General features: G+C 38.5%; 3 protein-coding genes across 4 annotated transcripts; 1 reads left to right on the forward strand and 2 right to left on the reverse strand.

The window, feature by feature from the left end:
* Positions 1-2,136: 2,136 nt before the first annotated feature.
* On the forward strand, positions 2,137-3,439 carry aqp12 (aquaporin 12). Its single transcript, XM_040040140.1, has 3 exons — positions 2,137-2,842; positions 3,009-3,125; positions 3,206-3,439. Exons 1-3 carry the CDS (start codon positions 2,248-2,250, stop codon positions 3,331-3,333), a joined length of 840 nt encoding a protein of 279 aa, XP_039896074.1. The 5' UTR covers positions 2,137-2,247; the 3' UTR covers positions 3,334-3,439.
* Positions 3,440-3,590: 151 nt separating this feature from the next.
* rpp21 (ribonuclease P 21 subunit) lies at positions 3,591-5,269 on the reverse strand. Its single transcript, XM_040040312.1, has 5 exons — positions 5,097-5,269; positions 4,870-4,970; positions 4,318-4,400; positions 4,048-4,182; positions 3,591-3,885 (listed from the first exon to the last, which is right to left on the reverse strand). Exons 1-5 carry the CDS (start codon positions 5,151-5,153, stop codon positions 3,788-3,790), a joined length of 474 nt encoding a protein of 157 aa, XP_039896246.1. The 5' UTR covers positions 5,154-5,269; the 3' UTR covers positions 3,591-3,787.
* Positions 5,270-5,552: 283 nt separating this feature from the next.
* pak2b (p21 protein (Cdc42/Rac)-activated kinase 2b) lies at positions 5,553-13,220 on the reverse strand. Of its 2 annotated transcripts, none has more exons than XM_040040311.1 (15): positions 12,971-13,220; positions 11,763-12,073; positions 11,553-11,659; positions 11,270-11,420; positions 11,097-11,128; positions 10,889-11,002; positions 10,589-10,721; positions 10,409-10,472; positions 9,170-9,218; positions 8,190-8,302; positions 7,976-8,093; positions 7,769-7,868; positions 7,484-7,680; positions 6,765-6,902; positions 5,553-6,657 (listed from the first exon to the last, which is right to left on the reverse strand). In XM_040040311.1, exons 2-15 carry the CDS (start codon positions 11,947-11,949, stop codon positions 6,571-6,573), a joined length of 1,590 nt encoding a protein of 529 aa, XP_039896245.1. In that variant the 5' UTR covers positions 11,950-12,073; positions 12,971-13,220; the 3' UTR covers positions 5,553-6,570. The 2 variants fall into 2 exon arrangements, with proteins under 2 accessions (XP_039896245.1, XP_039896244.1); XM_040040310.1 differs by having other exon boundaries at positions 11,763-12,103.
* Between the last annotated feature and the right edge of the window lie 495 nt (positions 13,221-13,715).

The raw sequence follows: 13,715 nt of genomic DNA on the forward strand, positions 1-13,715 counted from the left end.
TTGCATGAATCGTATTTCACACTATGATCACGTGCAGCAGCAGTATAAAATGTATCTCCAAAAGTTGATTCTGTACATCTGGACATAGCGTTTTCAGTGGGAGAAACATTTCGTCACTCATCCAAGTGACATCTTCAGTTTCTGGTGACTACATGTTTCCCCAGTCTTCTAAACAGTACATTTGCATAATGACTGTTGTTGATCAACAGTCATGAGAATATGCATAATCATGATGAAGGAACTGACCTCCCAGGCCATTGTTCCTTCAGTGGGCTGTTTTCAGTCATTAAACACAGCACATGACAGGAACAAGTATGTTCTGGAGACAACAGAGCTCTGAGGGTCCTCTGTGCCGAAATATGCTCACCTCACCTACTTCTAAGGTGCACGTTCAGAGGTTAAAGCTACAGCAACATGTGTAGGAAATGTCATAACTTTATTGTTTGACTAATATATTTTCAGGTTATTGCCTTCATCATGACCCTGATGAAGTAATAAGCTGAAATTTCTCAGACAACATTAACTTGTTGATCCTTGGAGAAAAGGAATAGGTTGTCAAGATGGGCCTTTGTTGATGGGGGTTTACTTTTCGTCCTTGGGCTATTCCTGATTAGTTTGCAGGAGCATTGAGGCCACGGCTATTGGGACGATTAAAAAACGTGATGCTTTTATCCCAAACATGAATGGATATTAAAAGTCTTCTGGATAATGAGTTTGGTTAGCTAGAGTTCACACAGATTTACACAAAACTGGTGAAGGTGAATTTGATTCAAAGCAGATAATTTTTGTTTTCTTTCAGTCTAGTTTTAAGAAAAAATGCCAGGCTGTAATATTTCATTAATTGTTGGATGGATTGTCTTGAATTGTGTTTTATATTTGTGACTCTTGTTAAAGATTATTAACAGTTTTCTGTCACTTTAATTAACAGGTTGTATTTTAAACCTAATTTTCTTTCCTATATTTTGAGGGTTGTAGATTATAAAGGCTTGAAATAAAGCATTAACGCACACGAGGGAAATGTTAAGATATGTGCAGATAAGATTAAGAGTTTTATTGCTGCCTCATATCTGTCCTATGATCAGGAATGTCTTGAACTTCTGTCCTTTGCCATTTATATCTGCTATATATGTGGTAGAGTTCTTGTAGCATTACTCATCATGTTGCCGTCTTAGGACATACATACTACATTTATTTATATATGTATAGACATATAAAATGTGTGTGTATGTGCACCCCCATGGGCTAAGGTGTAACCACCAGGTGCTCTTTCCATCTGATGTTTTCTTTTCCATAGGGGTCATATGAATGGCTCCTACAGCTGAGGTGGTTAGGCATCTAATCAGGATGCCTCCTGGGCGAGGTGTTCTAGGCATGTCCAAACGGAAGGACGCCCCAGGGTACACCCTTGCCACAGAGAGATTACATCTCTTGGCTGGCCTGGGAACACCTCAGTATTCACCAAGGTGAGATGGAGGAGGTAGCTGGGGAGATGGAGGTATGGGTTTCTCCAGAGGCTGCTGTCTCCTGGATAAGCGGTTTGGCACTCCAAACCACTGTAAGAGGGGTACATTTGGCACTTGAGGCACTTGAGGTTCTCAAACTGTGGCCTGGCCCACAGTTTGAGAACCTCTGTGTTACTGTATGCCCTGTGCAGACTTTGTTAATCACATTGTTTAAATTTTACAAAATGCATTGTATTCACATTCTTGACATTGAAATCTGGCTTTTATGGTAACCTGCTTGCAAAAATGTATTTTCTGTGCAATAGCTCACAGTAGCTTGAGTCCCTCAGGGAAAAAGGTCTACACTGATTCAGTGTTAAAAATTATAACTATCTCCAATACATGCTTCAATTTACTATACAGACTCCAAGCTGTATAATCCTCATATATTAATTTTATCTAAAAATAAAAAAACAAAAACAAGAAACCCCCCAAGCCTTTCAGTATCAAGAAATTCACAGTATATTTATTTCTTCTAGACAGAGTGGGGAGTCATTTTAACCTGAGCTTTTACAAAATGATGATAATAAATGATCACTGAATAAAGGCCAGCTTCCTGACCTTACCTTGAAAAAGCCCTTGTGTATTTTGGCAGGTGGTTGTGGGATAAAAACCCTGACGTGTCTCTGATAAGAATTGTGTCTGTGCATGTGCCACGTTGTCAAACAGTGAGTACAGTGGTAAATTCAGCCCCTCACTAATTTCATTTTCTTCAAAACACAGAAGGGGACATCTCGCCTGAGCCATGTCTGGACTGAATGCGTCTCTCGGATACTTTGTGGCTGCTGTGACTTTTGTAGTCTCAGTTCGATTTCTCCTTAAAAAACGGCCACGGTTCAGCTTCATCTCAGAGTTTACATCTTCTTTTATGCTGGTGGCATGTTGGCTGGAGGTGCAGACCATCGTGGAGGTGGGCGAGTGGGCCGGGGGTTTGGGCCCTGATGTGACTTTAACTATACTGTTTGTGGTATTGCTCACACACGGTATAATCTGTGGTGATGCATCAGGGAATCCCAGCCTGGTTGTGCAGAAATTCATGAAGCTTGAGGCCACCACCGTAACCACACTGCTTGATGTTGCTGCCCAGTTTATTGGGGCTCACCTAGGCCTTCTTGCAGCCAAATACTACTGGAGCCTGGAGCTGACAGACATGCACATGATCAAAAACCTGATGATCAGTGAGTGCAGCACATCTCTGCTGGTTTCTGTGCTTCAGGGATTTTTTACCGAGTTTGCCTGTGCCCTCGTCTTGCACATCATCCACTTAAACCTATGCCGCCGATCTGCTCTGATCCGAGTGCCGCTGATTGCTGTCCTCCTAACATTCCTGTCCCATTCAGGTAAGACTGGGAATAACCGGCTTTCCTAATCTTTGTATTATTTAAACGTTTTACCTTCTGCTTTTTGGGATCCATTATTTGCATTTTTTTTTTTTAACTTTGAAAGTTCAGAGGACTTAAAGCTGGAAATTTAACAAAAACTGTATTTTTCTATTCTTTTCTTCAGCCAAAGGTTATACTTCAGCTTACATGAATCCATCACTGGCATATGGACTCACCTTCCACTGTTCTGGATTTACCTTTGCAGAGTATGCAGTGGTTTACTGGCTGGGCTCTCTCACAGGTAAACTGATTAAATGTGCATGTCCTTTCAGGTCTTAAAAAAAATTAACACAATACATAAAATAAACATTTGATTTCTAGGTATGACTTTGGCTGTTCTCCTGTACATGGGCCATATTCCCAGAATCTTTGCCAAGAATCTGCTATACTCCCAGAAGACACGTTTCAGAGTGCCCAAGACAGACAAAGCAGAAAAGAAGAAACAGTGAAAGTTTTTTTTTCTTAAATGCAAATCTTGACTTACCAGTGCTCAGCTGTAAAGAGATGTTTTTAATTTAACAATTTATCAAAAATAAAGAAAGAAAGAAAATCTTCAAATTTTGTCCTCTGTTTCTTTTTTAATCATGACATAAGTTTTTATTTGAAAAAAAAAACAAAAACAAAAAAAACAATTTACAAGATACATATGAAAAAAAAAAATGAGCAATGTTAGAGTGTTAGCATAAAAAACAAAACAACCCCCCCCCCCTTGTAATCAGAAAAGTAAAAAAAACAAAAACAAACAAACTGTCAATAAAATTAAAAGAAGTAATTTCATTTAAATAACATTAAAAAAAAACCCTTCTCTAGTCTGTGGGTGGATGTGACACAACAAAACTATATATTAGCTTTTATTAAGAACAGTCCTTTGTATGTTAAGCAAATAGAGCAGAGCCATGGCTGCTACGTGCTGGTAGCACCTGGAGCAGAACTGAGTTTTGATGTCTGTGACCCGTCATTCTTTGTGTCTTTTGGCTGATTTTTAGCAGAAGTGATTGAATCTGTATGAAAGAAAGAAAAAACAATCAGCACAAATTTTTTGTCATAAAAGTCCCGTGCAAGCAAACATGAATTTCTTAATTACTGAATTTGGCAGCATGCTTATATAAGCCATATTGTGTAATGGTATGTTTCGTCTTAGATATAAGTTTTAAGTTTGTCACCTTTCTGCTTTTGCTGCTCCAGCTGAGCCTCGGCTCGGTCTGCCCATAAACAGTAATCTGGATTATTCAGTAAGGTCTTCCTCTGTCCACAACTGAGACATCTCATCACGGTAAAACGAGTCTTGCTGTTTTTTCCTTATTAAAGAAATTCAGTTTAAATAAATAAACAAGTACATTTTTAATATTTATTCATTATCAACCATTTCTGAAACACAGGACAGAAAGTGACAGCCTACATTAAGTAGGGATTGAAAGATAATAGGGGCTTACGTTTTTGTCTTGTTGTAGCAGTTACACCTGGAATGAGCAAAGAGCAGCACCTCTTGCACAATGTCCTCTTCACCGATGGATCTCTACATAAATTGAAACATTAAAATGTTAGTCCATCTTTAAGTACATTCTGATTTTACTACTGTCCATCAGCTCCAAGACCAGTCTCATGTAAATATATGTGAATCTTCACACAGCTACACATTAACATCATAACACTTGTCCACACATTGTCAGTGTGAAACTGCTCTCATTTGTGAATACAGCAGGGTAAACGTGGCAGATGTTCCAGACAAATGCCAACTGAGCTGCTGGTCCTTATGTGTGCTTGTGTAGTTCGTACGGTATCGTATATTTAACACTATTTCAATAACTTTTTTTTTTTTTTTTTAACTGTGACATTTTCATCTCAGTAGTTCAATACTTGATCTAAAGGGAGCTCTGTGGCACGCCGAAATATCCTGCATTACTCTTTTGCTCCCCAGACAATGTGATCAACGGGATTTGTTAAAAATCAGTATTTAAGTAAACGTGATTATCATCTCAACTTACTGTCTGAGAACGAGACGCTTTGCAATCGTCTTCTGTGAGAAGCAGTAGAAACGAGCCAGCTCCACATTTTCCGGATTTTGAGCTAAAACACAATGTGCAGCCTGTGGACAAAACGTAAGAAACCAGCTGAGCGACCACATTCAAAACAGAGAGCATGCTAGCATTTATGTAGCATGTGACTGTAGCTGGAAGCATCGTGACGATAATTAACTAAAACTTTCTCCAACCTGGTAAAGGTAGTTCAGTCTCTGGTAAGCTTCTTTGTCTTTCAAGTGGAGCGCCATTACACACAAAAGTCAGATAACAAATTAGCCCTAATAGTAACAGCGGATTACTTCTAACTACATAAGTATGACCCTCTGCAAGTAGCTACAACTAATATACTTCCGGGTTAATCCTTCAAAATAAAGGCACACAACGTGATTCACACCTCGGAAAATCAAAAACGCTAAATCATCAGATTAGGAATTAACTGTCTACAACAATTCAAAGACCCGACAAGCATCTTGTATCTTTGTAGTTTAGTTATATCAACATCAAACCATATCACAGAGAAATTATTCATTGATTCTACAACCAATTAATTGCAGGGCTTGTAATTCTTTTTCTATACTACTTTGACTTTGTGTGGCTTACGAAGTAACGGATGATCTCTTTACACATCAATCACATTCACATCCAAATCACAAAAGTAAAAACAGTTGAATTTATTTGAGTGTGCAGACAAAGTTGTTAGTTGTCCAGAAGAGAAACCGTTAACAAATTGTCTTTACCAGCCTTTGTATCCAACCAGTATCATATGGTCACGTTTTTCAAACTAGTTAAGTACACAATATACACATGGAAAAACAAGAGCATTTGTTTAGTCAACACGAACACAAAGGACAAAGTTCAACATACAATACTCATTTTTAATAACAACAGAGAAGAAAGTAGAAACCCTGTCAATCTAACATTTTAATTTATCTGTAAGGTGCGCCTCTGGTATCAGGAGACTATAAAGATACAGGGGAAGAACAGGTACAGTAGCTCTGTTGTGTGTAACAAATGTAGAACGACATAATCACAACACGTGTTCATGATGATGACTCCACTGAAATGTTTCCTATAAAACCAATAAAAGAAATGTCCTTAAACAATGGGTGGATGTGGAAATAGCACAAGTGTTCACTGAATGAGACAATATGTGACAAGAAGGGGGACAAACATAAAATTCAAGTATCAAAATAACTAAGACACCAACAAGCTGAAAAGATCAATTACAAAGGTAGTAAAAATCATGGGAAGAGAGACACTGAGACAATCAACAATACATTAGGCAACATTTTGCATTTGTTTAAGGCAGTTGATTAAAAAAACTAAGTAGAACTAGGCATCTTCTTCATTCCAAGTTAAATACAAGCCTAGCCCTAACTTATCACCAGAAGAGTTGATGTACAAAATTAACTATGCCCGACTCTGATACTACGCACTTGAGTTTGACTTGTCTTCTGACATCTGAGAATGAATAGAGTTCATATGGACAGCGGTGGGGTTGTGCTCTAGATTTTTGGTCTTCTTCACAGTGAGGTTTGTCAGGGCTTATAAGGCTGGTGCATCAAGAGTGGCACACCACTCTCAGCCTATTGTCTGGCACAAAATCTAAATAGTTGGCACATATCTGTGCACAGCATGGGAAGGCAGGATAGCTACTTTCATCAGCTAACGATTGCTCTTCATGGCCTCCTTGGCTGCCAAGATGAGAGGTGTGAGACTGGAGAGAGGTTTCGCCAGCTTCAAAAATGGATGCTGAAAAAGATGTGGATGTGAAAAGAGAATATTACTGGCCTGAAACACAAACAAAGTAAAACACTGAAGAGTTCAAAGAGTAGCCAATAACTGGAAACGTTTGTAACCTGCAGGAGCTCTTTGCCACTGCCTCTTTTCTCTACATCCATTTCCAGGCACAGGTTTAGAAAATCTCTGAAAATTGGAGACAGCTTCTCAGGATTCTGAAGCTCAGGTGTGCCATTTGTAGCAATTAGGTATAATGCCTGCCAAAGGGGAAGAGACAAACAAACAAAAACTTTAAAAGCAGAGTTTTGGGAAACAACACACTTAAAGGAAATGAATCAAGTCAAACTGGCTGAGAGGGAAATGTGCTACAAAAGTTAATGCTGCACAACTTTCTATATTTGCCTGGGGATATTCCAATCCACATGAGCACATTCCACACAAGAAGTGAAGCTCGTCACTTATAAAGTAAACAGACCAAGAGCGACAAAGTCAGAAAAAGCAAAGTGTGAAATATAGGGTAATAAAGTTCATTATAGTGGTAAAAAGGAGCAGGGTGTAAAATCAGAAAACGTTAAAAATAAACAAAGACAAGTGTTTATCCTGCTTTTCTGTTGAATCATGGGAGTCTATGGCCCACAGTTATTTTCTAACTACACCAAAAGTCCGACAGACACAAATCACCGATTCAGTTTTAAGTGATTTACTGTGACCTTGTAGACACTGTACAGATGAATAAATTGGAAACATTTCATTTAAAAATGGTATATATTTCCCTACGCTGCTCTACACTATATTAAAGGTGTCTAAACTAAAATGTGTGAAAGTGTTCTGCACTCACTCGTAGTGGATTCTCATTCAGGTAGGGAGGTTCTCCTTCAACCATCTCAATGGCCATAATACCCAGTGACCAAATATCTACTTTAGGCCCATAAGCCTTTCTGGTCACCACTTCAGGAGCCATCCAGTAAGGCGTGCCTACCATGGTGCTGCGTTTGCTCTGCTCTGGAGTGATCTGGGCGCAAAAGCCAAAATCGGCTGTCGAAGACATGAAGAAGAGTGAAGCAATTTACACCGGAAGGATTTAGCAATGCAATATTTATCATAATTACAGCACAGGACTCACTCAGCTTGACAGAACCATCCATCCCAAGCAGCACATTGTCACTTTTGATGTCTCTGTGGATGACCTGATTTGCGTGTAGGAAATCCAATGCTTGTAAACACTGGGTGAAAAAAAGAATTGATAGAGGGAAAGATGGCGTTTTTTTATTACACCTTTTACATAAAGTGGGGGTCAGTTTGTTTTACAGGACTGCAAAATGTAACGTACCTCTCGGCAGACAGCAGCTATCTGGGCCTCATCCATGCAGGTCTCTGTAACCACATCTGTCAGCGAGCCACCAGCAAGATATTCCATCACCACAAATAACTCCTCCCCCATCAGGAAACTGGCACATAAAACAAACGCATGTGAACAATCAGACAAAAAGTACTGTAAAAAAGTTTAAAAACCTGCCAGGCTGTAGGTTTACGTTCACTCTCACCTGTCTAAAAAGTTGACAATGTTTGGGTTCTTGAGCTCCTTCATCACTAGAATCTCGTTGATGATCAGCTCCTTCTTCGGCTGCTTTTGTAAGTTGATCTGTTTAATGGCGACCTGGCAGTGTGAAAAAACATATATGACCTTTAGTTCACTCTAGGTTTAACATTCAAAAATGTTTCCTCCTAATGTAAAGCGTCACACAGTAAGTAAGAAAAACACATACGCATATGCCTTTAAGAGATAAAATGAGTTTCTAAGCAGTTTAGTGGATTTAGTGGTTGGTGCAGATGCTGGACTTTAGATACTTCTTGTTGCATAACAGATAGCTCTTGCTCAGTTTAACTTAATTCAACTTCTTCATTTTTTGTTTGCTACAATTAAAATAATAAAACTTTGTTTTTTATTGAGCTAGATTGCTTTTGATATTTGTGGCTACTATGACACAATAATTTATCATTTCTGGGGATAAATAAAGTACATCGTTCATCAGATCTACTTGTCAGGTGCATTGATGGAGACCCAACACACTGCAGTTCTCACTTTAAAGTTGTTTGGATGGGTCTCCCTGTTATTCTGGCTACACAGCCAACTACTCACAACACTTACAAAATTCCTGGCAACCCAGATCATTACAAACTTCACTCCACAGCAACGTCTCAAATGTACCACCTGAACACCTTCACCATGTTATCTCTCTAGTAAAACTCCCTAAAAGCTCTTTCTAGCTACAACATGTTCAGTGTTCATCTGCTCACTATAAACTAAAACTGTGCACCTACGTATTACCACCCAAATAATCTTTTTAGTAACTACCAGCTGCCTCACAATCATTTTTATAAGCGAATAATAAAAAATAAACAAAAGGTGCAGTCCAATCCTTTCAAAAATGGCTTTAGCTTGTCACTCAGCCCCGCTTGCTATGATCCATATTATTTTTCTTTTTTTTGACACCACCTAGTCCATTACTTATTTAGTCTTTACCTCCTGTCCTGTGGATACATCAATGGCTGTGAATACTGTTCCTGATGCCCTGTAAAAAGAGGAAGATTATTTATTTACTTCAACACATATTCTAAGAAACTATACACTCACAATTATTCTTCAAATGCATTTTTACTCACTAAATGTTTTACTTAAAGTCAGTAATACTGAAGAGAATTTATGTTTGTATGAGTTGAGAGGAATCACATCTTGATTAGGAATGTACTACCTGAGAAACACAAGTATTCATGTGTCACTTATAAATAACTTGTCAATCTTATAAAGTAAACTTTGACATTAAACCCGATGCTGAAGATTCTCCGACCTAAAAGCTGGTTGTGAAATTTCACTTTGTTTTTGGGTGGGATGATCAGAAGTAAAAACAGAGTCAAACTGCTATACTGTTTTGTTTTTATAACACCTTCTGGAAAAAGCTTTTAAAAATCCTGCTCTGGAGAAACGAGGGATTTTAAAACATTAAACATATTAATCAACATTAATAATATGACACATCTGCTATTAATAATGAAAGTTATTAGTCTACTACTATTTTTCTCATGGTAACATTGCTCCAGGGCCTTTTCACAACAGAAAAAAAGAACTTGTCAAACTAGAAACGGTGAAACTGTTACAGACAAGACCGCCCCCCTGGCAAAATTTGCCAGTAAATAACTTCACCAGTTTAAAACTCAGCTCCTCCTATTGTGCGTATCTACAAGAGACTGAACAATAACAATCTCTGGTGATTTAAAAATCTCATATCGCATATCAACTGATACCGTTTCTTTCAGATACAGCAAACAAACTTTCATTGTTATTTATTAGTTAATATATCAGTCCCTGCCAAGATAATATAACAGTCCATTTTAAAAACAAACTTGTTCATACAGCTACAAGCAGATGTGAATTACTCCTTTACGTTGCTTGTGGCATTTCAAACACTTGCTCCCAAGAGGAAACTTGTAGAGCGGCCTCTGACGAATAAACTATTCAGTATCAGCACTACTAACGTGGACCAAGTGTGTTTTGCCTATCGCTTCCTCACTTTCTTATTTTGCATTTCAGTCATTCGAAATGTTATGTATATGCAAATGGCTAATATTGATCAAGCCCTACAATCTGATATCAAAAAGGCTATTCGCTGTAAATATTTACTTAGGTCTGGACAATAAAGATTGAAAATCAACTGCCTGTTTTATAACATAAACAATTAAAACTGTAATATAAAAAGTAACTCACCCCTGGCCAATCTTTTCATATCGGGTGTACTTCTTCTTGGGATCCCCAATACTGACTATGGTTCCTGTAAACCACATTTAAAACATGTGTTAAAAGAAAATGGCAAATGGAAGTGACAGGAAAAATGAATTATGTCTACTGTATTTATGCGAGACTAATGATGAAGTAAGAAAAATTTACTCAGTTTGTCCATGATCTCTTCGTCTGACATCTTGCCCTTCCTTTTTTGCCTGTCTGCAGCCTTGGAGGCCACATCTCCGTCCGGACACGTGCTTGGAGCAGGGATGGGGTCGATGACAGAGCGAGTATATACCTGCGAAATACAACAAACATTAGCCAAAGATCAAGATTATTTTTAAATTGTTATTTAAAAAAGGAAAAACAAAATCATTAGAATTAGAAGTTGAAATAAAAATATCTTATAATGAATTCTGATAATAATCGTTACGCAGTAAGGCCAACATCTGGCAGGTGACATACACTCTTTGTGTGTTCTGGTCTTGGTGCTACAACTGGTGGAGGCGCTTCATCATCGTCATCATCATCGATGTCTTTGATGTTTGGAGATGAGGGTTCAGTGCCTTTTTTGGCAGCCTGGTATAAAGTCACAGCAGATTTTGTTAACAAGTATTAGACAAAACAAATATATAAAAAAAAAAAAACCTTTTAAAAGTCCCAAGATACTTACAGACTGAGGCCCTACTGTAAATGTGTCTTTTTCTGTGAATTTATAAAAAAGTGTGTTTTTAGTAACCATGGAGGTATAGTCAATTTAAAACTTAAAGTCTGAGTGTCATTAAGCTGTGACACTCACTGATCAGTTTACCCCTAAATAGGGTACCAAAAACATAACATTCTCACCAGAGGATGAGAAGCTGAGGTACTTCTGGCGACCATTGCCTGTAGAGTCATAGAACTTAAGGACATCAAGCACAGCCTGTGGGTTTTTCTTCTGCTCTGACTTGGTAATGTTTGACGTCTGGAGTAGTCGAGCCCATTGCTCTGGCATACCCTATGTATTAAAAACAGAAAGGAAAACGTGTCCAATAATGTAAGCTCTAATCTAAAGGACATGCTGTGCTTTGGTAACAAGAGAGCAGAGTTTAGTAAGTGAAAAATGAAAATAACCAAACAGCGAACTCACCGTGAACTCCCCTGTTACAGCGTCAAACCCAACATGTATGGTATGTTCAAAATCTGAAGGCGGTGAGATTTCTGGTCGCTCTTTGTCTCGATCTTTCTTCCTACCACCTGAAATTAAATGAACCTTTATCCAAATTGACCAGGACAACACTCGCTACAAACACTAGACTTGAACTTATTTTAGGCCAAACTTTTAATCTTTTTATCTCACTTTTTTCAGCCCCAGAGAAGATTGAGATGATCTTATTGCGCTTCCTCTCCTCAGGCACAGAAGGCAGCGGTTTAGAGCTGTGGTTGGCCGAAAGTGAGTCTTTGCCAGAGCCAGTGCTGAAGATAGTGCTGCTCATCCTGACCGGAGGGGCAGGGGGTTTATCCTCAGGATCTCCGTTATCACACATGGCCAGGAGGTGGTTACAAGCCTCAGAGGGCTAACCGGGACAGGAATACAGCGTGTGAGGATAGTAAGTGGTGAGGGAGGAAGGCGGCGCTCACATCAGCATGAGACACTAGTGTGTTCATGCACTGCAGGAGAAAGAAAACACCAAGAAGTACCTGGACAAAAAACAGATATATGAAAGAGTATAACTACGCTGTAATAAAGCTAGAAATACAACAGGGTGTAGTGACAAGAAAGCAAGCACCCTCTATAATAAAATAATAAGTTAAATTTGCTACAGAGGTTCAATAAGTAGGAACATTGGAAGGTGTAATGTTTCGTAAGAACCCTGAGCAGACAGAAAAGCCTACACAAAGCTTGACATGTTTTCAGAGGCATCACACTTTCTCTGTACTTGTGAAAAAGCTGCTGCAGAGACCTGCTGCACCAACTTTACAAAGTTAACTGCGCATAGAGTCGACAGGGGTACCCAAGAATAAACATAAGCATGATACACAGCAGACTAACTCGAATAATCAGCTCGTATTCTAACATCTGAAAGGTGGAAGAGGAGCCCAGATGACAATCAAAGAACGAAGTTGCTCCTTATCTAGTGCACAAAAATGAAAAGCTTGCACCTACTTTCTTCATTTTAAGGTTTATAAAGTACGAGCACAACCTCATGAATGACCCACATATTTCCATATAACGGTGTTCCTACTGTAATGTCTACTCAAAATGCCCTTCAAGAGAGTAACAACAGGGGCGGCTAGCGGGCTAACGCTAGGATAACTACTTGGCCAACAAGTGTGCTAGCCAGAAGCTAACATTAGCAAGCTATAATAGCGACTGCAAGCCTTAAATAGAGCTTTCAGCTAACGCTAACTTGACAACCAAGCTTGAAGGTTCCTCCCCATGATCCCCCCAAAATAACACTGTTAAGCGGTGCTTTAGAAATCACTAAACATACCAATTCACAAACTATTCTGCACAAATGAGCTTTATTTAGCTAAAGAAGGCGACGCAGGAGCAGAGAAGCTTACCGGAGAATCCACACCAGTTAAACTTGATTGGAACTTCAGCCCAGAACGATCCTCGACGGTGTGCAAAACGTCTGTATATCCTTTAAAAGTTATTCCACCGTAACAAGGGCTCCCAGGTGGTACAGCCGGCGTATAAATAACTTAGTACAAAGGTTATTCCAACTATTTACAGTGCAACTTTTCTTCTATCTTTTCGGCCCTTGGATAATTCCGCTATGGCGAAGGGGAAGCGGAACTACCGACCCAGCCCTGGCCTGTTCAATAAAATGTTTCAAATGAATGGTGTGTGAAGACCAGTGTTGGGCAAGTTACTTTGAAAAAGTAATTAATTATAGTTACTAGTTACTTCTTCAAGTTAGTAACTGAGTTACAATATTCTAAAAGTAATTAATTACTTGAAAAGTAACTATTGCGTTACTTTAAAAAAAAAAAAAACGTTTAACCCTCTGGGGTCCAGGGTATAATTGGCCATTTTTAACTACTTTTGATTTTCCCTCTACATTTTACCTTTAAAAACTATTTACTTTGCCTTGTTTGGTATCATCCTTTTCAGCACAACCTCACGTGTCTGAATTTACAGTTATGTTTTAATTTTGACATGCTGTATTAACACAATTGATCTAAAATCAGACAAAAAACATAAAATCAGAGTAGAAAAAAGTTATATTTTTTACTGTAACAACCACAAACATGTTTAATGAATCATATTTCATAATTTTAAATGCAAATATAAATTGTCAATTTT

This window comes from Simochromis diagramma, unplaced genomic scaffold (genome assembly GCF_900408965.1).
Source record: "Simochromis diagramma unplaced genomic scaffold, fSimDia1.1 OVJJ01000026.1, whole genome shotgun sequence".
Classification (NCBI taxonomy): Eukaryota; Metazoa; Chordata; class Actinopteri; order Cichliformes; family Cichlidae; genus Simochromis; species Simochromis diagramma.

Coding starts and splice junctions, on each gene's coding strand:
- rpp21 (XM_040040312.1), bottom strand. CDS start 5,153: ATGGCGCTCCACTTGAAAGACAAAGAAGCTTACCAGAGACTGAACTAC. Junction 4,401..4,869: donor AAGCGTCTCGTTCTCAGACA/GTAAGTTGAGAT, acceptor CAATTTATGTAG/AGATCCATCGGTGAAGAGGA. Junction 4,183..4,317: donor TGCTACAACAAGACAAAAAC/GTAAGCCCCTAT, acceptor TTCTTTAATAAG/GAAAAAACAGCAAGACTCGT.
- aqp12 (XM_040040140.1), top strand. CDS start 2,248: ATGTCTGGACTGAATGCGTCTCTCGGATACTTTGTGGCTGCTGTGACT. Junction 2,843..3,008: donor AACATTCCTGTCCCATTCAG/GTAAGACTGGGA, acceptor TCTTTTCTTCAG/CCAAAGGTTATACTTCAGCT. Junction 3,126..3,205: donor CTGGCTGGGCTCTCTCACAG/GTAAACTGATTA, acceptor TTTGATTTCTAG/GTATGACTTTGGCTGTTCTC.
- pak2b (XM_040040311.1), bottom strand. CDS start 11,949: ATGTGTGATAACGGAGATCCTGAGGATAAACCCCCTGCCCCTCCGGTC. Junction 9,219..10,408: donor TATGAAAAGATTGGCCAGGG/GTGAGTTACTTT, acceptor CTCTTTTTACAG/GGCATCAGGAACAGTATTCA. Junction 7,681..7,768: donor GGATGGTTCTGTCAAGCTGA/GTGAGTCCTGTG, acceptor TGTCTTCGACAG/CCGATTTTGGCTTTTGCGCC.